We start from the raw sequence: 24,635 nt of genomic DNA on the forward strand, positions 1-24,635 counted from the left end.
CTTGACAGCAGAGCAGTTTTCAGGGCTCCTCAGTAACCCAGAGAGCTGGGTTCCATCCCTCCTCATACCAGGATTCCCCTTTCAAGAGAGAGCATGGAGCTTTGGGGTGCTAAGGAAGGAGGCACTGAGCACATCCCTTATCAAAACTTGGTCAGTGATGACAACAAATGAGGATTAGCAAGCACTGGGACAAGTCACCCACAGTGCGTGGAAAATCATAGTGCTCTGGGTTTTTTAAGATCCATCTGACAAACTCTTAAGCAATGTAGTCTGAATTCAGCACCAGCCTTGCTATGAATAGAAGCTCACACCAGATCACTTCCTGTGGTGCCCTCCAACTTGAATGACTGATTATGCACTGAGTGTGGAAACCGGTCCACAAGAAAGCAAGTAAGAAGCTGCCCAACCCTGCAACTTAGCTATAGCACTCAGGAGTTGGGATTCTTGGGAAAGGTGACTATTATCACTGGAGGGTGGAAAAGAACAACATATACTGGAGAAACAATACTGTGGACTCTGCTGTTTCTGAGTAGCTGTACACATGTTAATCGTGTTTTAGCATGACTAGAAATATTTTTTCCTTATTAAGAGATATTTATTTCCACACCAGAGGTTATTTGTCATCTCTTCAAAAGTCCAGGAAGCTATCTATAGTAATTTCATGAGATGAACTTTTTTTGCTCAAGTGAACAATGCAACCAACCACACAGGAGGGACTCATGCAGAATACTATGGGAAAACAGTCTCAAAAGCAGAAGAGAGATTAAAAGCTTTCTGATGTTATGGTAACAAACAAATAAAGCCACTTTTCCTCACCTGTTGTCATTGTTCAAATGGAGGGAAGCAGATACAGAGAGAGTAGGGTGTTGAAATCAGGTTAAAAGGTGTTGCAGAATGAGGACTGTGTCCACAACTCAGGTGAGACAGCAAAGCGGAAGCTTGTAGACCACCTCTGCTCTGTAAGAGGACTGGAAGTATGAGTGACAGACCATTTCTGAAATGTGTTAAGAGTCCCACAGGCTGCCTGAATCATATTCAAGATGTCAATCTTCCTGTGGTGTCCACATCATTAGAGGTAGATGACAAAACTAGAAAAATTATGATAATGCCATCTGCTCAAATAAACTGGAGTTTTCTCTCCCCACCTTCCCTCCTTCAGCTATTTTTGCCCCCAAGCTTCAAAGCCTTATTTTCATACAAAGTCTGTTTACAGTCAACTTCACTGCGATGCTGGAGCTTCTCCCCCCACACCCCCAAGACACAAAGCAAAGCTGGCCAGGTGTCTCTAAACCACAGAGCCAGCTGCTCCAAACCAAGCTCACAGGAAATAGCAAGGAAAGTATGCAGCATTTGACACATCTGGAATAGATTGCAGAGTCTTTGAAAATAGTGGCCCAGTTCCCTTCCTCCTGCTGATGAGATTTCAGGCTTCCAAACTGATGCATCAACTATAGAGGATTAGATAATGTGTACATTTTTAACCCTGCATATTCTTTCTGACCAAATGAGAGTCTTTCCAAGGTAGAACACTATCTATACGCAGCTTTCTATAAAATGCACTGCAAGAAACAGAAGTAATTCTACCAGAAGTTGCTACTTAATATGGGAAAATTGATAGAGTTGAAAAATAGTACTATTTGATTATAGTAAGCATAGAAAATGAAGCAATATTGCATGCTTTGCATGGCTGCATTAACTCCTTGAAAGAAACATCCTCACAGTTTGTTGTCATAAAAAATGAGATGCAAAAGAGCAGGGAGGATTGGTCAGTACCTGTTTTGCCAAAAAATTTGCCTGTAATTCCATGTTGACACATATACTGCAGTGTGCATTTTTTGACATGAAGTACAAAACAAAAAACAAGACAAACCAAAAAGCATTAAGTCTTAATTAGCAAAACAAAGCAATGCTTTATTGTTTGCTTCTTTTTCATCTGGACAATGAATGCAAAAAGAACACAGAAACAAATAGAAGTTTAGAAGGAAATCCCAATAGGATGTTGAACATAATACTTAACTTTTTTCTTTCAATAAAAAGCTGAGAAGTAGAGGTGCCCCTAAAGTTTTAGTCACTATCAGTTATCGCTGAAAGATTAGGAAAATGAAAATGTTTACATATGTATATTATAAACATTCATTACAGATACAAAACTCAATACAGCACTAGCTTAATACAACATAAACCTCACTGTTTTCAATGTTAGTAATAAAAAAGCAGAATTCCAATTAAAAAAAAAATGGAGGAAACTATTTGTACTTTTTTCCTCAAAGGTGCAACCAACAGCCAATGTATCTTTGCAACTGAGATTCCAGTTGTACAAAGGACTGAGAGATGTCTTCTCCATTTAAGAAGAAGCATAAATTTCACAAACTTTAAAAGAAACCACACATGCATGAACAGTAGACAGTACCCTTTAAAGAGATGATATTTATAATAACGTAATGGTATACCTTAAATGAATAATGGGAGAGATAAAACACGCAATTTCTACTTTCAGAGCTTTAAAAGATTTTTTCCTTCATAGATTGCTTCCCAAACTACCTTGCATTTAAACTAGTTTGTTCTTATGAAATGGCAAAGTATTTATCCTAAACAAGCATTATAAAGTAGTTGTATGGTATTTTTGAGAAACCCTCAGTGTGGATGTTGTATTTATAGTGACCTCAAGAATGCAAACCTCCAAAATTACATCTACTACTTACTAAACCTTTAATAGCCAATTAACAAAAAATATGTATATAGCTCTAAGACTAAACAAAATTTAGAGAATATGCTGTTACAAAATATATTTTGACATATTTCCTAAGAAGCAATTAAAACAGTCATTTATGCAGTTATTTACAGGGAACTCAAAGTGTATCAGTTTTCACACAAACCAGCATATTAGTTTGAATTCAATAAAATATTGGCAAATACAAGTTTGTGACGAGGAACTCTGGGGTTTAGTAAACTTGAAAATGTTCTATACAATCATTAGATGAATCTAAATTATATAAAAAAACCTGTCTGAACTGGTTAATCTGAATCATTTAATGCATTTCATTGTACTCAGAAGTTCAGATCACCAAGTCAGTGGTACATACAAGCTGTGAAACAAGTTACCACTCAAATCTTTCAGATACAACAAGCACCGATTAACTGAGTCTGACTGCACCTAATCTATACTTACAGATAGTTTGTTCTTATTTCAGGACTATCTTTTTAACAAGCACATATACAAATGTGCTAAAACAAAAGGCAGCAATTATAAATATTTACTAGAATGAGCAGAACTGGTACTTGAGCATAAACCATCCTGTCATTCATTTTTGAAGCCATATTTTCACTAATTTGTCTTCTGGTTTTAGTAGTCTTCTATCTTATTAACTTGGAGGGTTACAGATCATCTGGAAGTTTCACACCAGCATAGGAAAGGAATGTCTGTTCGATGCAGTCTGGAGATAAAGAAAAAGTTGTACTTCAGTTCATCACCAAGACTCACCAGAAGCAGCATTGCTAAGTGACCAGCAAACCTGAACTGCAAGCAAAATAGCAGCCTTCCCACTCCCCCATGTCAGGATGTGAGAAAAAACCCCAACATTTACTGTTATTATGATTTCAAAAGAACATCTGAGAATATTTTCTAACTGGAGGGGTGTTATTTGTTATTTATTAAAACTAATAATCACAGTAGAGGAGTGATTATTTGTCTATGCAAGAAGAAGGACATTTTAAGGTGATAGCAATTGATTTGAACATCTTGTTTCAGTAATTAAGATGCTTCACAAACATAATATTTAAGTGTTCTTCTCTATAAATACTCCACAGACCTTATGAGCCCACAACCCATACATCTCAGTGGTGCTTACAGGTAAAGAAAAAATTCAAAGCTACTAAACTCAGATAGGACAACTCATCAACTTCAGTAAATGCTGGATTAAACAATGTTTTGTCCCAAAGCAAAATTTTAACTGCAGAAGAAAAAGGAATCCCAGACTGCATTATCTTTCACTATTCTCTTCAAACTATAGCTCTCAAATGCCATTAAGTCCTAACAACCGTTTGTAAAAAAGTATTTTTAAAATTACTGAAATCTAACATATTTTCAGTCACCTCTCTACAAATTTAGGTATTCTAAAGAGATTACCACAACACTAAGAAAAGAAGATATATGTAACTATTGCAAAAAGGAAATACTGCCATATAGTTGCCAATTTAGAATGGTTACTAAAAGACAATATACACGTCAATTAATTAACTCACTGCATAATTTGGACAAAGTGGAATGTTTAAAATAAATATTATGTTTCAGTTTTGCTAACCGATTTTTTTCATAATCAAGTGTATATTGTATAGCACACATTCATCATTAGCTGTTTTAAATATATATCGTCTTATATAAAAGGAACCTTTTCTTTTTTTTTCCAGTCGAATACTGTCTCTGTTTTCAGGCTTCAAAAATGTGTTGTCAGATAATTTAAACTGATCCTGTGACCAACCCTGGAGAAAATTTATAAAAACCATTTTTTTTTTTTTTACAGCAAACACATCTTCTCAGGTATATCAAAATACAGTCTTAAAGCATTTTTAGAAAAATGCAGAGCAATGAAAATGCTGCAATACTTATTTCTAGGCTTAAAATTATGTTGTAATGCAATTTAAATTAAAAAAGTTGAACATAAATAAAGACCCCTGGTTTAAGTTACATAGTGAAGTCCAATAAATCCACTTAACGGATAAACAGTATTCAAAATAAAAAAAAAAAAAAAAAAAAGAGTGGATACGTGCCAGACTGATTAGTCAGCTACATGAAGGATATATAAAGCACATTGTTGCATACACAATAATCATACTTGTACATGACTGTGTTAATCCAGTCATGTAAAGAGAGACAATACTCAACTATTGTTTGCATGTTCAGACCCACGTCAATCAGATTTAATATGCAGGCAGATTAGTGCTTCCTAACTTGCTGACAACAGGTTCACTACTAAAGCCAGTTTTGCAACACAAAGGACATTATCCTGACAGCAGCAGATAGAAACTTAGCAAAAACATGTTACTCTTAAATTTTGTTACTGAACATTACTTCCAGGGAAGACTGGAGACAATGAAGGTACATTATTTACCTTCAAATAAGAGACTCCACACAGCTCCAAGCCCATGAAGAATATATATCCAATAACTATGACAGATGTTCAAAAACCACACAACCTTTGCTTTATGACAGAAGTTTGATTATTTATTTTTAATACTTTTTTCTTCTCCATTTTCTCGGGAAAGATAACCTCATCACTAAAAATTGCTTACCTTCAGTACAAGAAAAAAAATCTTGTTCTGTGAGCAGCTGCCATGCTTTCAGACATATTTCTGACTTTAAGATAATTAACAAAGCCTCGAAAGAACAGAAGGAGTCCTGGAAGTGTAGAAAATGCACAAAATTAAGTATATTAACATAAATACACACTATCCCACATTATTCTTGCTAACATAATTTTAAAAACCTAGCTTATACAAAGTAAATTGGAGTCTTTATGTATGATTCACAAATTCAACAAGCAAGTCAGCTTTTATCTTGTGATACAAGGATTCAATTTTATGGAAGGCTTTTCAGAAATTTTAGCGATCTTCAGTTCAAGTATTATCTGCTAAAAAGACTGCATGAAAATAGGTACAAAGAAGAAAAAATCCTGAAAAGTAAAAGAACCTGATTTGCAAATTCTTTTCAAGTAGATTTCTCAAAATAAATTTACTAGTGTGTCAGAAAACTACCTGGTCCACAAAGTGTACCTTTAGCAATGTGCATTATAAATGTACTAAAAGTCAAAAGAGGAAAAAAAAAAAAAAGACAAAGTAAGGATTGCTCTAGAAAGAAGCCAATAGTGAATTATAGTAGACTATGACTTGAGATTTAATCATCTATGAAAAAACACCTGTCGGAGAAAAGGAAGAACGATTGCCACAGAAAATTAACATAAGTATTTGCATTTTTTTTGAACTCCCCATTTCAAAATCTTTTAGAATATTTACATTTAACTGCATTTGAAAGAATATTTCAGCTAAGAGGAAAAAGATGTACACAATAGTCACAGAGAAGTTACATTTGCAACAATGGTACCTTGAAGATACATGCTTATGTGTATATACACATAGCATCAAAACTCCAAAGGTTCAAATGAAAATCTAAACTAAGGTTTAACAAGTTCAGCAAATGATTTAATTATTTTCTTTCCTACATGATGCACTTTTTCTTCCTGCAGTCCTGGATGAGCCCCTGATTTACTCCTACAATCATTTCTACTCTAAATGATTTTTGTTTGCAATTTTTTAACTTTCTTTTTGCTTTTTTAAGCCAAGGCTTCATTAAGACATGCATGCAAACAAGAAAAAAATGACAACAGAGAACACTCTGCTAACCAGTGGAACTTCACCTAAGCCAAACACATATCTGTAATTATGTATGTATTCTGCATAGAGAAAAAAGCAGTAAGATCTTGATTGCAAGTCTACTACAAATCCTGCTAGCCAGAGACTACCAGAGGTGGTCCCCTTTTCAAGAGAAAAGAAGCTGAAACAGCAACATGAGGGCAGCAACTCTTTAGGTGCTTGATAGCATATCTTCTGCATTATACCTGCTGGAAAACCAGTCCAAGTTCAATCCATATTTTATATTTCTCTGTTAAGGGAAGAAAAAAATCACCCCACTTTCCATTGTGCTCCTCAATAAGAAACACTGGCTAACATTTAAATTTAAAATTTAGAATTGTCTCTCTCCAATTTTTTTCACAGTACACGACAGCTCTTTGGAAGTAGACCACTTTGCTTTTCTGTGACACATAAGCAGATTTTTTCCAGATGATGAAAGTAGGAAAGCAAGCAGAAACAGATCGGTGAACAGCAGAAGAGAGGAGATGGCAGTAGGTGGGCTCAAAGATGTCAAAGGGCTATGCAAAAGAAAGACTCCAACTCATTCACTTCCAGAGAAATGCTGAATGTAGTACTTCGTGTGCTCTAAAGGGAAGGTTATCCAAAACAGCAAAGCACAGATCTGGTTGGCAGTCTGTGTCCTGCTAAGTAGCATTTTTGGGTTAAGTCCTTCTATGGTGTCCTAGCAGTCCCATACAGACACTTTATCAGTTTAAAAGCATCATTGACATATTTCATGCAAAACATGCATAAGGGAATGCTGATTGCTGGATGCACACTGTACACCTCAGAATGCCCTTCATTCCAAGGCAAATTATAAACTTCGTGATTTAAAGAAAAAAGAAAATCTTCAAACACTTCAAACCAAAAATAAGGCTTTCCCAAATTAAAGCGAGCTACTTCCTGAACATGTGCAAAAGACTAGTAAAAAAAAAAACCTAAAAAAAAAAGCTTTTTCCACAGACATGTGGAGGAGGGAAGTGCTAGGGAAGAACAAGCTATTTTCATCCTAGTGAAAAAAGGTGTCAAACCTCAATCTCAGGCACCACAGGACTTGGTTTTAATTAAAGATTTATCTGGAGATGTTTGTGCCTGCAAAGAGTCATTTCACCTACTTCAGTACAATAACCTCAAACAATATGAAGACATTCAAGGGACCAATGCTGTGATGTGTTAAACATTTGCAGTTTCTACATATTTCAAGCAACCAAGTGTGCAACAGTAGAACAAGGTGAGCATTAGAAAGTCTGACAAATGCCCTTGAACACCACTAAAAGGCAAATAGAAAACGTTTGAGGTGATGTTGTTTAAGACTTTGGCATTTTCTGCAAGATAAATAGCAAGTCACAAACAGTCAAGATCTTAGAGCTGGTGTTTTTTCTTGATTTACTCAACACTTCATTCTAACATTTGCTGTTAGACACTTGAATCAATTGACTCAAAGGGAAGAGTGCCACCTACTGAACCAGCAACAGTTTACCATGCTTCCAAAGCTGGAAATAGAAATTAGAATGCATAGCAGCATTCACTTCTGTAGAAGAAAATCATTACAGGTTCCATACTCAAAGTACAAAATTCACACTTGGAGAGAAGGTATAGTGGTTGGGGTTTGGTGTATCCTCATTAAAAACAAACAGAAGAGCAGAATTTGATGTGCCTATGACTTTAAACATGGGCAGACAGAGCTCTTAAGAGAAAGCTGACATCATGGGACCACTGTGATCAACAAGCATGAAGCCATTCTCTCATACTACTGAGTAACTACTGATGTAGTTTGCATTTCAAAGGACTCAAAAAGGACATTTTGTGACCTGTGCACAAGACAGCAGACTCCACCTTCCTAGGTTCAGTCACACTTCTTAAAAATTTAATGCTTGACATATAGGTTTATATATGTAAATACCACATATTACTCAATTTTCAATATGTTCTCTATATAAAGCCAAAGTTTCATTACACAGTTCTGCACCCCTAGATCAGTAGAAGCAGCGTAAAAAGCACAAAATACAAGTCTCAGTTTTACACATAATCACTTATGCAGAACAAAACTTTTTGAGCTGCAGGGTATTTGAATAGTCCACAGTTCACACAATAATACCACCATGGCAATCAATCAGCTCATGAATACTATGGGAATAAAAACAACACACAAAACTACCAGCAGCTAAGGAAAAGCACATAGCTAAACATGTTACAAAACTCTTATTTACAATGACATGATTCATCTTTGAGTACTTCCACATAAAAACAGAAATTAATTTAGCTTCCACTTACCAAGTACGAGAAATATCCACCAAAGCCAGTACTGTCCATTGAAATAACCAGTAAAATAATCTGAAAACTGAAATTCATACATGAGGTTTAGCTGCAGTAAGATAGATGACTAAGACATGTTTAATGCGCTATGCAAATAGAGAAAGCATAGAGGAAAAAGCAAGTTAAAATAAAAGTAATGTACCCTACTAAAATAAAAAACTGGTATTTGTGCAGCACTTTAATATACAACTAAAATACTTCTGGTGTCAGTTGGTTTGTGGCAAAGTAATTCAAAATCTATTAAAGAGATTTGTGTGTGTACCTACATAAATACATATATATATATATGAAAAACTTCCTTGTATTACTTGCCAGTAATCTGAAGTTTATTATAATGAATCACCACTTGTCAATTTTCCTTTTTCCCCCCCAATGCCTGCTATTCCAAACACATTACAGCAGCCCGCTGCTTTAGATATTAACACAAAAAGCCACATTAGTTTAATCTTATCAGACAGGGATGTTCTGCTGACCCCGCAAAAGAAGAGCTTTTGACCTTCTGTATACCCCCTACTGTTAATTGCTGCCACGAATACCAGCCCCATAAAGACCCCCAACTCATTAAAGTCTTTTCATTTTCAAACCAGCATTCAGTTCCCAGCAGTGAGCTGAACGCAGCTAAATGAACCTTGAAGTGCCATTTCAACTGTTCGTTCGAGTGACCATGGCAGACAGTTTTGTCCTCCCTGTGATGTGGGAGGCAGCTGGAGGGCAGGGTGTGATCGTACTGGAGACAGGTATCTGTGCCTTTACCAGACTCCAGACTTCATGCTTCACTGATAAAAAGGCTAATCAAATGTCTCCAAACCCCATACAAAAAGTAGATGTGGGGAGATGTGTGAAGAGCTGCCAGAAGGAATAAAATAACCTACTTAGCGGCTCTGCACACTTTTCATACACTTCCACCCTGCTATCACTCATTATGTTTACTGCATCCTGACAGTGCTTCCCATTTGCCCTTTCTAGGACATTTCCGTATATCAATCAAGAAGTAGTGGGGAAGAAATAAAAAAAGGCAAACAAAAGAACCCCCACAAAAAGAACAAAAGAACACTACCAAACAAAACCAACCAAACAAAAGATACTGGGCCACATATGCAACCAGATAAAAATTCAAGACATTTAAAGAGCTCTAGATATAGCTGGCTTTTTTCTTCAATTCATCCACACATTTTCTCCAAAATAAAGCCAGATTGTGTGAATTCTTTGAGTATATAATCCTATATACTGCATTAATTTATATTATCAAAGAAAAAATAGCAAGAAACAGAATTGCTAGGATGAACTAAAGAATTGTTATTTACATTATTCCTATATTAATACTCAATTCCCAGGATTTTGACAACACATTGACATTGATCCCATCTCACTTGTTAGTCAGTATTTTCAATTCTCTAAACATTATATATGTGTACATATACACACACATACACAGACACACATATCAATACACTTTTCCAAAAGTTACAATTTCATTTAATTGGAAATAATATTCACTAAAACCAACAATCAAATGTGGCTAGCACAGGTCTTTCCCATGAGAACTTTCTCCTGTGTTTTATAAACAAAGATAAAGTTTGGATGTTATTCAAACAGTGTCTCGAGATTTGGACAGTTCAGGCCTGGCCAATCAGGCCTAGGGGGAGGTTTCTGACTGACCAATCTGGGTGACCTCTGAAAAGTCTATATAGGTTGGAATCAAAATAATAAAGCTCTCTTTTCTATGCCACGCTGAGAATCCGGGTCTTTTTCTCTGCTAGCGGCTCAACAGCGACATCCAAATACTTGCCCATGTGCATTACTCTCCTACTCTCCTTGGGCAGAACCAGCCACGGCTGCAGAATTTCCCCAATAGTAAAACTGTGCTTTTGCTCCCCCTGCTCCTCCTTCTCCCCAGTAAAAATTGATGCAAATCAAGCATATGTGAATTCAGGCTCCTTAGACACTAAAAGGTTTTGTACTACTGACCCTGAGTGAGAAAGATGACACATGCCCTCAAAAGAGCTTAAAACAAAGGAACAGAACAGTTTGGTGGGCACAGGCCTGCTTGTGTGTCACCATTAAAATGATTGTCAACACACACCTCAAGAGCTTTCTGCAGTTGTCTCTAGGAAGGGAGACAACAGAGGAACATAATGATCTTCTCTATAAGAAAAAACTCACCCCTGAGGTCTTGGAATTGGCCAGCTCTAATATTTTTGCATTAGTAACAGATTACATACAATAATTTAATTATAGTCTAGAACACATTAATTCTTCAAGGAAGTCTAGCATATATTAATTTTTATGTTTGTTTTGAGCACATTTTCAAGCAGAGAGGAATAATAAAACTGACATAATGAGCAAGTTCTGCCCTCTGTTTAGCATGCCTTAAGGGAAGCTGAAAATATCCTCAATGAATGCATACTTGAAAAATTTATGTCTTCTCTCTCCATCAAGATAAATTCCATCTCAGCCCCTGAATTCCAACAAATACACCAGAATCACATCTGGTCCAGCAGCATTCCCCTGCTCTGAATGAGCAAAAAGGAAATTAAAAAAAAGGTCAAAGAAGGATGCAGTTCATATCCAAAAAGGACCACAGAATCTTTCTGCAATTTTTTTACTGTCATGCTACGACCCAGTCAAGTTACTAGCATGCACACAGAGAGGAAAAAAACTTAAACAAAACTAAAAAAAAAAAAAAAAGAATTGATGGCGGACCATGAAAGATATCAAAGTTATCAAAGATATCAAAGTCCAAGATCTTTTTCTTCATTAAAGGGAACGAGATTTTAAATGTTGTGTCCCACAGATGCGTAGAGTTCGACTTCAGAAAGCAGCATTGGATTACATTTCATCTAACACCCACGCAGTCAGCAAAGTAACTTGCATTTGGCTATTGTACCTTTTGGAAAAGTATCTAGTTTTGCAGTGAAAATATCAAGAATGGAGCATTTAAAATGGTAAAAATGTGACTAACTTCATATTCAAGTTTGACTTGATCCAGTATGTTTCTTACACGGACTAAAAGAATCAAATACAAGAAAGAAATTCTTTCTTACATTCCCTTCCCAACAGGCCAAGATATTTATACAGGACACTATGATAGCAATGATATTTTAGGTACTTGTTCCACTACTGTAGAATTTTAAATACTTGTGTAAGGAATGAGTCATTTGCATTTATTTTAGTGGAAATGTGAATAATAAATGCTGTGTCAGGTAAAAATAGAAAAAATAATGATTTATAATTCCCTTATTATATCTTTGAATAAACTGTTATGGGTGTGTTCTACAGAGTCTGAACAGTGTGAATCAAGAAACATACCCGTACAATGAGAATCCATTTGATCAGGGAGAGACCAAATCCACAGATTGCACCATACCTTCCAGCTATGGTATTTGTTATACAGAAGGATAAACAAAATCCAATCCAGTTGAAAATAAACGCCACTATAAAATAAAAGAAACAGTAGCTTCTGTTAATCTGTATAGCTAAGCAAACAGACTTAACAGTAATTTCACTTTTAAACTACTAAGGACATGCTTACACAGTCAGTTAATTCCCTTCCGGTAATTCAGGTTTCCAGAGATTGACTTTGAACCCAGACATTCCCCATGGTATAGTCACTTAATGACAAAGCAAATGGTAAACAGGCTGGAACCTACTACTTTACACAAGAGAAAATTCCAACATGAAAGAAAGTATTACATTGCAATAGATACCTAACCAGATTATACTGGACATGAAGGGTAAATTCACAAAAAGGACTATAACATATAAGATTTGGATTAAAACAAAGAAGAAAAACCCTTGCTACGCTTTTATAACCAAAAATATATGCACACATGTGTGCATGTATCAAGGCTGCATATTCAGCTTTATCCAGTTTGTATTGAACAGAATAAAAGTATCCACTCTTGCTCTGTAAACATAGTGTAGAAATGAAGAGAAGTTGAGAAGCTGATGTTTCATGTGTTTCTTTTAGGTCTGTATTCATGGTCTTCACTTTTAGATCTATATTCTATCAGACATAAGAAGCCTTGGAAGTTTTGCACAGAAGTTTAAGAAATCAAGGAACAAAAAGGACATTGAGCATAACTACCATTATTGCTTCAATTAATACTTTTATACAACCCCCAGTTTAACAACTTAAAAGTTTCATATCTGCATATGTACTTGGCAATCAGTATCATCTGTATTGATTTCAGGTTGCACGCATGACATCAGAGTGTGAGAATCCACAATTAGGGGAATGCCCCAGTCTTGGGAATCAGTGAAGGCATTTAAAAAGAAAGCCACCCAACAGAAGAGCTGGAGGAGCTGGTAGACAAAGACAACTCAGGAATTCTGGAGAGGACATGACAGTGGAAAACTGAAAATATTAGGGAACTCCGCAGTAAACACAAGAATCACAGAAGAGGGAAACAGGAACGGAAAAGGAGCAGAGGGGAACAAAACTCCTGCCCACAAATCCTTAATGTTTAAAATCTCAAACTTAGCTACATAAAATTCAGACATTAAATCATCACACAAAAAAAAAGTCTGTCTCTTCAGTAAAAGTTTGAACACACAACTAGGAACATACAATTCCTCAGTTTTCTTTAATTAAAGTATTTTTAAGTATTATCTATAAACAACCGCTATTTTTATAATTAAAAACCTTATTACAACTCTTCCAATAATCCACATGAAGACAAAATTATTTGCTCACAAATGCAAAATTAGACTGTAAAACTGCAGTGGGATTCCATGAACTGTAAAGAAACTGAAGTTTCAAGAGGAGTTTTGGAAGGCTTCACATCAACATAGTCATTTAACACAAGTGAGAAAACATCTTGCTTTGGTCAGAGACATGGGTAATAGATGGTGGCAGTGAGTATTCTTAATTTTACACAAATTACTACTCTAAAAGGACCCCACAAAACAAAATTTAAAAAAAAATCTACCGCTTAAAACAGATGCCGATCCAAACTGGCATATGCAGAGGGAAAAAACAAAACAAAACCAACCCCCCTTAAAAAAATCCCCCTACAGAACAACACTGTGACCCTAATATTTCCTATGTTTCCGAGATACAGATAAAGTATTTACATTTGAGAGAGCCTAGATAAACTGTTTTGATTTCCCTATTTTAAGCAAGCTCTCCAAACCCACCGTCTTTTCATAGTAACAGATTTCAAAAGCTCCTTATCCAATGCATTTTCTGATCCTGTCTCAGCATAAGAACACACTGGTCTTTCTCCCCACTACTCAAGCTACAAAGGGTGACTTTGATTATGATTCCAAAGACAGGTATGGTAAAAAGGACACAGGATAGACATGTTTTTAATTGTCTATGCAGACTAGGGAAATTCTCAGAGTATGTACAATTTTCAGAGGTATATGTTTAAAAAATTAACTCATTAGTAAATGCATTATAAAAATCAGAAATTTCCTAATCATAAATATGGGAGTGGAAAAAATTAGTTTTTATAATTAAAGATGAAAACTAACAATTTTACCCTACTTTCAAGTTGAACTAAAGCATATTCAAAATAGAATCCACAGCCACTGGGTGAGTATTTGATGGATATTTAACATCATGGTATTTGCCCAGCTTTTGAAAGTAAAGGCATCAGTATGTTCCAGTCTTGTTCACAGTAAGGCTTTTCTTTCCTTTAATCAGTCTGCTGCTCCATCCAGTTACATAAGCAGTTAATGCAAGAAAAGACATAAACTTTATAAAAGTTGCAAACTGTGCAAGTTCACACATTCCAATAAAACTGAGGTCAATGCAGAAGAAAAATCTCATTATTCAAGTTTTTATCTGTAACCATAAGCTAGAAAATTTGTACAATGAGGACCTTATAAAAAAAATCTGTGTCTTCAGCAGCATAAGGAATGTGTTACTTCCACCTGTCTAAAATTCAGGCAAGGTATCAGTGAGATTCTCCCAAACACTGCCTTGGTGTTGCATCATTTTAATGAACTTAAGATGGGCAATGATAATGTCTAGACATTTTCTATCTTTTCCATTACTTCTTTCTCACATCCCATGTCCTAGTGCTACTCTGAAAATCATTCTCCTTGTCTCATTCTAGGTACCAAATACATTACTTGATTTCAGAAACACATCTCCAGCTTCTGAGCAGGCTACAATTCCTTCCATTTGCTTTTCTCTACATCCAGATCAGCCTCATTTGCCTATCTGTATATCTTTTTCCATCATGAGTATCCATGTGTATCTTCTGTCAGTCATGGACATTCTCTGAGCTTTACAGCTTACACTGCATCTGGTCAGAGTTATTGCAGTTAATTCCTCTATAATTCCTGTTTCAACTTTTTATTGCAACAAAAGTTGTTCATAATTTTCATCCCTATGTTGCCATAGAGAAACCACAGCACAAGTTCCCCCATCATGCTGAGGCAGCAAATAGATTGGTGAGGGGAGTGACCAGTAAAAGAACCATGTACTAATTTCCCTAGAATTACCAACTTCTTTCTCTATCTACTAGAGCCAACTAAGTCGTTGTAGAAGTCCCTTGCTGTAACAAATGCTATTTTACGCTATTCTTCTGCATCCACTCATTTTGTGAAATGTAAATGACTGCTCAGCTGTTAATGAGGTGACCTCATCCTTCATATTGCATCATGACATTCCCACAGACAATGTACCTGCCATGACACTAATATATGCTGTGATAAGGAAAGCCATGCCTAAAACTGAGGGGAAAAGTCTAATGAGCTGCTACAATCACATCGTGATTCTAACAAAAAAAGAATTCGTTACTACTGCTTGCTCATCGTCTCCATGTAGCCAGGTTCTGTGTGCATCTTGTAGATGCCCACTGCAAATCAAACCACTGCAACATGAATTGTTTCCTATCCCAAAAGTGACTACATTCCTACTTGAGACCAACTTTCAACTACCGTCAACTTTCCTTCAATAAATTTCAGACATTTAGATGAAACTCATGCTGACTGCACTGGCGTTGTGATTTCAGTAACTTCTTTTCATACTCTAGCACCATTCAGACAAGTGGGACTGATAAAAGTATGATTTTTGAATTTTATAACTCCTGAGGTGATGACAAGAGGAGAGAGTAAGTCTATATTAATGTAATTCACATAAAAAGAATATAAACATTAGCATTATCTCCTCATGACAACAAAACTCGTAATGAAACACATAAATTGATTTTGGGAGGAGAAGGGTTGGACTACAGGTCTTTTTTAATAAAGAGTGTTCTTAATATCCAACACAGTGCCTACATTATGCTGTATTTCACCTTTAAGTTTTCATTAAGATAATCACAGCCAAAATACTAAGTACAAGATTTTGAGTTGTACATATTGAAATACATCAGATTAAATGATAACAACAAGCACACTAAATCATGTTTTTTCTCCCAGTTGCTCTAGCACTTCACCTGCTGATCTTTATAACTTAGTTTTCCACAGCTAGACATTAATCACTTGCTTTAAGTTTATATTCAGTATCATAAAAAGAAGCCAGCAAAACTGATCTGAAAACTTATGTTGGTTCCAAATTTTAGCCATGGCTCAATCCTGTACTAAGATTATAATAAGGGAAATTACATATACAAAAAGCAACTATGTAACTAGTCTTCATTCCATAATTTGTTTGTTCCTTTACTTAGTATTTTAATATATAGCAAACACCAAAGAGCTTAATGCTTTATACCTGGCCTAGACTTACTAAGCATCCTGCATTAATCAATAAGCCTCTCCAGATCTTCATGCACCACTAGGAATTGTTCCTCCCATTCCTGTGTAGAATTTGTTCCATTCTTTAACTGGGAAATGTCTTTGCTCCATCCTCAGGGTTCACCTACATACTGATGATGATCACTAAAAGTATTGGCCATCAGCTTCCACTGAAAACAGACAATTTTTTTTTCTTATTGATTAATGTTTAGAAACATTCCTTGGCAATTTATTCCTACTTACTTCTTCATTACCCTTGTGGCTAAATTTTTCTTCCTACACAACTAGAAGCTTCCTCACTCCAATTGTTTCATATTCTATCCAATGCATGCAGAAAAACTATGCAAGTCAAATTGTTTCTGCAGTAAGAAAGCAGTCAGGTTATTGTGTATTATGGTCAGTCAGCCTCCACCAATAAACAGAGAAATAAGCACTCAAAACAGCTCCTCTATGTCCTTCCACCATTCAAAATTTTAATGAAGTGACTTCCCCCTAGCTTGTCTTGCGTGATTAAGGGAAACCTGCATAACATTTGTGATGCAGGCATGCAAAAGTCATGTTTCCTAAATTTACACAGAGCAATCCTCCCATGAAAAATTCAACCATGATTACCACTCCTCAGGAAGCATACACCAGGAGGCTGTGCTCATCCTGAGCTTGTGCTACAACTCTGCCTTCCAACCAGGGCCCACATGAAACCCCCAAAGTAGGTATCCCAGCTTGTGTGCAGTTTATTGACTGTTTGAGGCAGCTAACAGTTTTGAAAACTGTATGAACATTAATTTACACAACTTTCATATGGTTATTTTCTGTTCCAATATAGTGTCTAGGACAATGTGTAGGTTTATATTTCCTCATAAAACAAGATTTTATTGATGTCAGTTGTATACAGGGATTAAATGGCCCAGATGTTCAAGAACAGGTCAGATTTCTGTATGAAAATTAAACTTTTGTTGCACTACTGAACACTCTTCTCCATTTTTTCCCCCTTATTAACCATCTTTGACCTTTGAATTATGTTGTAGGGGGAACCCAAAACTCCCTTATATGGTTTCAAAGAATCCAGATAAGCTCCACAATTTGTCTTGGGGCCCAGAGGGGAAAAGGCTGCTCTTAAAGCATTCCTTAAATATAAAGGAAAACTATATAAACCTTCTTCTAATGTCCAAAAGGACCTCCTTCAGATAACACACCAGGATGAGTTTATCTGACATAATTCAAAAGACTTCCACTACAAGCAGACTAGGCATGAAAACCAAACCCTTTGGTCATGACAGTTACTTGCTCTATCATAATTACAGTTGTGTTCAAAAAGAAAAGAAACTGCTCAGAAATTCCTCTTTTTTGTTGTGCATACAAAAAGAAAATACTCTGAGAAACTCAACTTCCTCTGGCATTCTGAAAACTTCTACTATGCTGTATAAGGCACAGCTGATTTAAAAATATATAATAGAAAAAAAAACCATGAAGTGGTTTGATAGCAATTTTTTTCCATTTTGGATTCACAGCAAAATGAATATATTCACATATATATTCATTTCCCTCAAAATAAGAAGCTGGCAGACACCAGCCCTGACTATCAGACAGCAGATTATTAGCTATCCAACACAAGCACAGACTTCAAGAGCAACACCACTTTCTTGAAACATTATTTTACCATTTATTAGAAATAAAATAACTTGATTTCCAATTTTTTCACCAGGTTTCTTTATCAAGCAAAATAACCCACCTCTTCAAACAACAGCTTCTATTCTTCAGTGTGTATTGTCTCATTCTGTTTAGTTCTGCTAAACAGAACAATACTTTATAGCTTAGATGGGGGAAACAGGTCTGTAACTGGCATGCACCAGGATCCTAAAGCCATCAAAGCCCCCCCGACCAACAGATCTGGCCACTAGATGGCCTCCAGACAGCAACTTCATGCAACGTGGGCAGCTACCACTAGATGGTGGCTACATATCACTAAGAGACTGCAATACACAGGTAAGCTCAGTAAAAAGTTGATTTTACTACACTTCACTTGAATAAAATGAAATTAAAGAATGCTAACTTACTGTTATACCTAAAGCTATCTGCCCCCACTTCTATCCCCAAGATCTTCCAACACTGTACTTGACAGTCAGGGGAGGTAGTAGAAGAGCACATCTGGACAAGCTATTTGTTCATGATCCTCTCACTAGAGAACAGTTCCTGATACAGTTCTCCGACATTTTAACTATGTGGGGGAACTTATTTGAGGCTTTCTGTGATCTGCCATCTCTGCTTGCAGTGTTTAAAGATATCCTGCCCTGGAAAAACCCAAAAGATAGTCTTACTGGAGATTTCATTTTAATTGCTGATCTCTTAAATCTACATACATCAGCTTTATGGAGACTTCTATCTCTTTATTGGACGAACATGAATACACCACACACTATTTACAATATACCTTCATTATGTTAAGCGCCTTTTTCACTTAATTTTCCAATCTTGTAAGAAAAACTACTAAAATTAATATTACAGGTCTCTTCCCATCTGTAACTGTTTTTGTGAACTCCTCATACCATGAGCACAAACAACAAGTAAACAATCAATTCCCCTATGTATCCATAACAACCAACACATCCAATTAAAAATACACTTGCATAATACCTTACAATGTGTAAGCACTCATTTTATGCATTTCCTTCATAGGCAAACAAAGTTTACAATGAAATAGTCTCAGAATAAACAAGAAAAACAATGATCTACAGAGTATTTTTGTCCAATGTGTAAAAAGTACTGCTCTGTGTAGTCAGACTCAGCTAAATACCAATTTGAAGAGCAAGTTGCCAGTTTATCCAAGTAAACACCTGCATTCTTGAAGGTGGACACAAAATTCTAAGAAGGCAATTTTGGACAACTGTGACTTTAAGGACTTTAGACATATTAAAGCAAACAATCCCTTTGACCTCCAAGAGCAGTACTAATAAAGGTCTGAACCAGAATTTAAAAGCAAGAACTAGTTCACACAATAAAGGACCTAAACAGGTTAAATACAAAAAGTTACAGCACACAGGAAAGGGAGAGGAAAATAAAGGAAAAAAGAAGAATGAAGTCACACCTCCCTTTGCCCCCCAAGAATATACTCTTTCTATGCTCCAACTACAGAAAGAGATCAGACTACAAAACTCACTTTGGTACTCTATAAATGTTTTTATACATTTGCTGTGTGAGGCAGACACATATATTTTTATGCCAAGATGCAAACACCACATTGTCCCAGTATATCATATGCCAACATGAAAAAAAGCTTCTGTGAAAGCACTGTAACCTGCATCTGTAACAAAGTATTTCAAAAAAGATTACAGAAGAAAGAACTAGTATGAAATGTAGGTTGAAAGACATAATGGTGATTTCAGTGGATAATCAACCAGCTTTAATCCCGATGAATGCTCAGCAGAATAGATATATCCCCAACACCAAGCTTCCATCCAGGTTGCCAAACACATTTATTTCAGAAATGGAAAAAATCCTCAGAAATTAGAAAGAAATAAGCAACTGGTAAAACTATCACAGCCTTCCTGTAGAAACAGCTTCTCTAGTTGCTAAATTTAACTTTGCTTAATGCAGTACACAAGTTACAAGACATGCACAGTGTGTACACAGTTCATGATAAGCTAAAGGACGGCTGGTTGCAACCACAAGTTACCTGTAGACAATGCATTTTTATATGACAGTGGTTAGTTCAACCTGAAAATGAGTGTAGTTGGATTTGTTCCAAAAATCCACCCATGACTGTTTAATTCACTACTCTAATAGCAGCAACTTGTATACAGTACATCATCTCTCTCAATTATTTTCTAGCTAAAAATCAATTGCCAGATTCATGTGATCTGGCCTTGAATTCAAGTTGGTGGTCTAACTAGAAGTCGACAGGATTTCCAGCGCTAGACCTTCAAGCATTTACTATGATTTTGCTTTATCCCCTTATCTGTGACAGATGCCACAAAAGAAAAAGCAACATATTTGCTGTATCTGGAACAGGAAGTGTTTATATCTGTGCACAGGCAGAAAAATCTGTTCATTACAGTACATTAATGCAATTTATCACAGCTCTCTTTTATATTCCGTAGGAAAAAGGTACAATTAAGATATACCTCAGTAGGTCTGGGATACAAGATAACTTACTGAAAAATGCCAACATGAAGATGCCATCATTGCCCACTCTAAGCTGATCTGCATCACTGAAATCATCCCGTGGTGGATACTCTTCTTCCTGGATTTACAGGTTAGTGTTAATTTAGTGAAAAGTTTAGAATAACTATCTATAGGATAAAGTATTAATCATGTTTCTAAAGCTAGAAGAAAATTGACATTTCTGTAACATGTCCACATCAAGGAAGCTTTAAAAAAAAGAATTTTAAACTCTAAAACAAGTCTTATTTGTTGCTTATATTGACAGAGCCCAAGTTTTCTGCAGAAGTTTCTGTAAAAGTTACATACATACTGTCTATTCATCTCAAATGAAGCTAAAAGTATTTCAGTTAAGTACTTTGACAATCAAAACCAACATAAATCTCTCTTTTTATTTACCGTAACTATCTTAATATGTAGCCAAATTATTAAGTATTTTTTTGAAAAGTCATCACATAGTACGGTCTATACTTTTCCTGTTGGAAAGGTCTTCTAATGTTTCCCTAAATATAAAATAAAAGTTATAGAAAAAGTTTAGTATCTTAAAATCAACTGTTGATGCAACTGCACTGCACTAACCAATTTTATAACCCACAGCAAAACATAAGCAAGGCACAGAACACTTCAGGGTCACTAGAGGGCGCGAGCACATTACAAGTGTCTAAAAGGCTTCTAAACTCAAAAAGCACAGTACTTGAAGTCAAACAAAAGCCAACAGAGATGGCAGTCAAAATGATCCAGAGATTTCTCCCATTGTCTCAAAATGCTGGACCTTAAAACACTGAAAATGAGAGTTGCTTTGTTTCTCAGTACTCAATTTTCAACAGAACTTGGCAGATATTATATATGCAGTTGTATGCAGAGGTGAAACATTACCCCAACTGTAGACGGCAAACACAAAAGTTTTCACAAAATGAGCAGCACTTCCTAAAGAGCCTGACGAAAACTAAGACCAATTAAACACCATTTTTATACTTAAATGAATAACATCAAAACAATGAAGGAAGACATAAGTTAAATAATGCTGTCAGTAGCAGCAGTAATATGGTCTAAACAGAAGCACAGGTAACATTATTTTCCTAATTTTTGCTCCTATTAACATAATGTATTAGAATTGACATAAGAATTATGTATAAAAATCAAATGAAATAAAGAGATCAGTTCAAGTGAAATTTACTTGGCTGTTTCACCCACAAGCACTTACTACAGAAATAATGTTTATGACTAAAAGGGCATTAGACAAGCACAATGATCTAAAGCTCTGTCACGTGATTCACATGTTCGCCTTTGTCAACAGAGCAAAATAATTTACCAGGGTATGGCAATTAGGTTAAAAATGTGCTCAAACAACTGCTGCACCAACTCAGAGCAGTCAGCTTCACCCTGAGTAACACGGCTGTGAAATTCCAGTTGTGCTCTGTATTTCAGATTAATTAACCAAGACATTGTATCAGATAACTAACACTGCTATTCACAGACGATTCCCAGGGAAGCACAAAAGGCTAGCTGAACAACCACCTTAAGGGGCTACAATTCAACTCCACATAATTTCAGGTGTCCCTCAATTGTCATCTTAAGTGACTAAGAAAGCATTAGCTTATTTAGCTCAACTTTGCTGCAGATACAAGACTGATGAAGAGGAAGGGAATGGAAGGGAAAGAAGGGCTGAAAAGGCACTAAACAAAGAGCTGCATCTGAATGTGTTTATCTCTGAAATGCATGCCATAAAAGTTCCTTTTTCAAGTCAGGACAAAAAAAAGTATTTTCAATTTTAATTTCACAAAGTCTACAAAACCTTGTATATAATAACCTTGATAACCTTGGACTTATTTTAAACTGTCAGCTATGTACTGTACTTCACACTGGCATTTCTAAAACAATTAGTGGATTATGATCCATGCAAAAGTTGCCTCAGAAAAAAGAAACTTCTGCTCAACAACAGTAACAAGTGTAGCAGAGGCTGCCCTGAGGCTTACACATGTGAGAAGCACAGGTCAATAAATGCAGCTACGGAACACAAGAGCAGACATTTGTAAGAAGGGCTGCTGTGTTAAGTGTGAACAAGTAGTAATTTATCACACTCCACATCAGAAGGAAGATGAACTGAGTTCTCTTTACCGTATGCAAAAACTGGCATACAAAAATTATGAGAACGTTTAAGAAATTAAATACTTTGCCATGTTTAAATCAAATTCAGCCTATATCTACATCCTTTAGGACTATGACGTTTTATGAGCAGTCCTGCAGACAGAAAATGCTAGTTGACCACTGCTCAAGTCCCACTAATACTGGCTGTGTTTCAGTGCTCTCATTTGATCTAGTTGGTGTCAATTGCCCTAGTCTTCAAAATACAACTGTTTGCTACCATGCACTGAGGAATTAAATTGGGCAATGATCAATGACTGTCTTCTATGCCAATGCTTAGTTAAACACAATATTTTCACAACAATTTTCACAAAATAATTCTGTAAGGTAGTGACATTTTTATCAATGAGATTGTATATTTTTATTTTTAATGAGAAGAATGCAACACAACACACACAAATCTATAAGACGTGACACTTTCAGTATCTCATTGAATTTTGACAAATTTAGCCAAGTTAAAGAAGATGGACAGCATTTCTTGCTTTCTAAATAAGCTGACATCTGTAGGAACAGAAAACTTATTGCTCCTATGACCAGTGAAACATCTTAACAGCAAATTATATTATCAACATAAATGGCATGTCACACAGAGCAATTTCTCTTCAGCAAGAGGAGGACTGTTTTTTCTCCTCAATGTTTTTTAGCTTTTTTCAAACTGAAATCTAGCATGGTATATAGTGAGACAAGCGCCTTTAATCAAGTAAAGAACAACTAAACTGATATAACTCTTCCCAATGCAGTGCTTACAGAGAAAAACTTCTGAGGAAAGTGTTAAATTACTTAATAAACCCCATAAATGATACCTTCAGCATACAAACCAATATGCAGAAATAAATAGTGGGGGGAAAAAGGCAAAATTAACCCCAGAAGCATTTGTTTGCCAGCAGGAAAATTCATAGCAAAGTCTAAACTAGAGAGAACTATACCATACCTCTGGACGACTGAGGAATATTTCATCAAACAGACTCCTAGATTCCCTAAACTGGGCGTGCTAAGCATGTAAAAACAGAAAAACATAAGACAAATGCAACTGAAAAGCATTAAGTAAAAGCCATTCATTGCAACATACAAACAAGTCATTAAACTGTTAGAAATATTTGTCCATTTTAACTGACCTTTCAAAACTGATCTTGATAATTTGAAAAGAAAAAGCCAGAATAACTAATGCTATCACTGCTGATGACACAGGGCTGGTACAATTTCTTTGATACAATGAGATATCTGGGAGCATTTGAAAGGAATACATGTTTATACCCAATCTATTCTTGTAAGACAAGCTACACAAAGAATTAAAAAATTACTGGAAGTTTCAATGAATGTTTAGATTGTTCATATTACCTGTTAATACAGGGCCTATGATGAAGTATTTAATATGATCACAATAAGGATTTTTTTTAAGAGCCCTCCATGATTTGGGAGAAAAATATGAAAGCTGCTTATTAAATGTGCTGCCCTTTCATGTAATTTTCCTCTCTTTTGCTTAATGAGTAGATTCGAAACCTTCCTCACTCCACACTTTGGAGTATACCATGAAAATTATCAGCTTCATGCATCACTCAAGGCAACACTCAACTTTTTCCAACTGTTCACATTATTGCAGTAAAGAGGCAATATATCCTCAGTTTACAAAGAAGAAACCAGAAGCACAGAGCACGGCAGAGTTCACATTTGTAAGAGCACTAATTTCATAAGGCTGAAAATAAAAGCCGAAAAATCTACACGTAACATCATTTGTCTATGTTTTGCAAAGTGTGTAACATGCATGTCAGATAATGTCTACAGCTGTCACTTGGGAAAGTGAGAAAACAATTAAACTTTGCACTACTGTTACATAATTAAGTTACTTATCTTTTCTTCCATGGGTATATTCAGAGCTAAATCCTGCCCCTAAAGATGGAAAACCACAACTTGAACTGTAATAA

General features: G+C 35.8%; 1 protein-coding gene across 2 annotated transcripts in view; it reads right to left on the bottom strand.

Moving 5' to 3' along the window:
• Positions 1–1,890: 1,890 nt before the first annotated feature.
• Positions 1,891–24,635, bottom strand: part of NDFIP2 (Nedd4 family interacting protein 2) — a 45,407-nt gene continuing 22,662 nt past the window's right edge. Inside the window, exons 4-9 of one of the 2 annotated variants that reach the window (XM_085057888.1) lie at positions 23,645–23,704; positions 20,563–20,650; positions 12,031–12,155; positions 8,680–8,746; positions 5,290–5,395; positions 1,891–3,434 (exon numbers count right to left, since the gene is read on the bottom strand). In XM_085057888.1, the coding sequence (XP_084914014.1) occupies positions 5,292–5,395; positions 8,680–8,746; positions 12,031–12,155; positions 20,563–20,650; positions 23,645–23,704 (444 nt within the window). In that variant the 3' untranslated portion in view covers positions 1,891–3,434; positions 5,290–5,291. The remainder of the gene's footprint in view (positions 3,435–5,289; positions 5,396–8,679; positions 8,747–12,030; positions 12,156–20,562; positions 20,651–23,644; positions 23,705–24,635) is intronic. The other variant, XM_085057897.1, reaches the window with a different exon arrangement.

Source organism: Lichenostomus cassidix, chromosome 1, assembly GCF_008360975.1.
Source record: "Lichenostomus cassidix isolate B80296 chromosome 1, HeHo_3.0, whole genome shotgun sequence".
Taxonomy (NCBI): Eukaryota; Metazoa; Chordata; class Aves; order Passeriformes; family Meliphagidae; genus Lichenostomus; species Lichenostomus cassidix.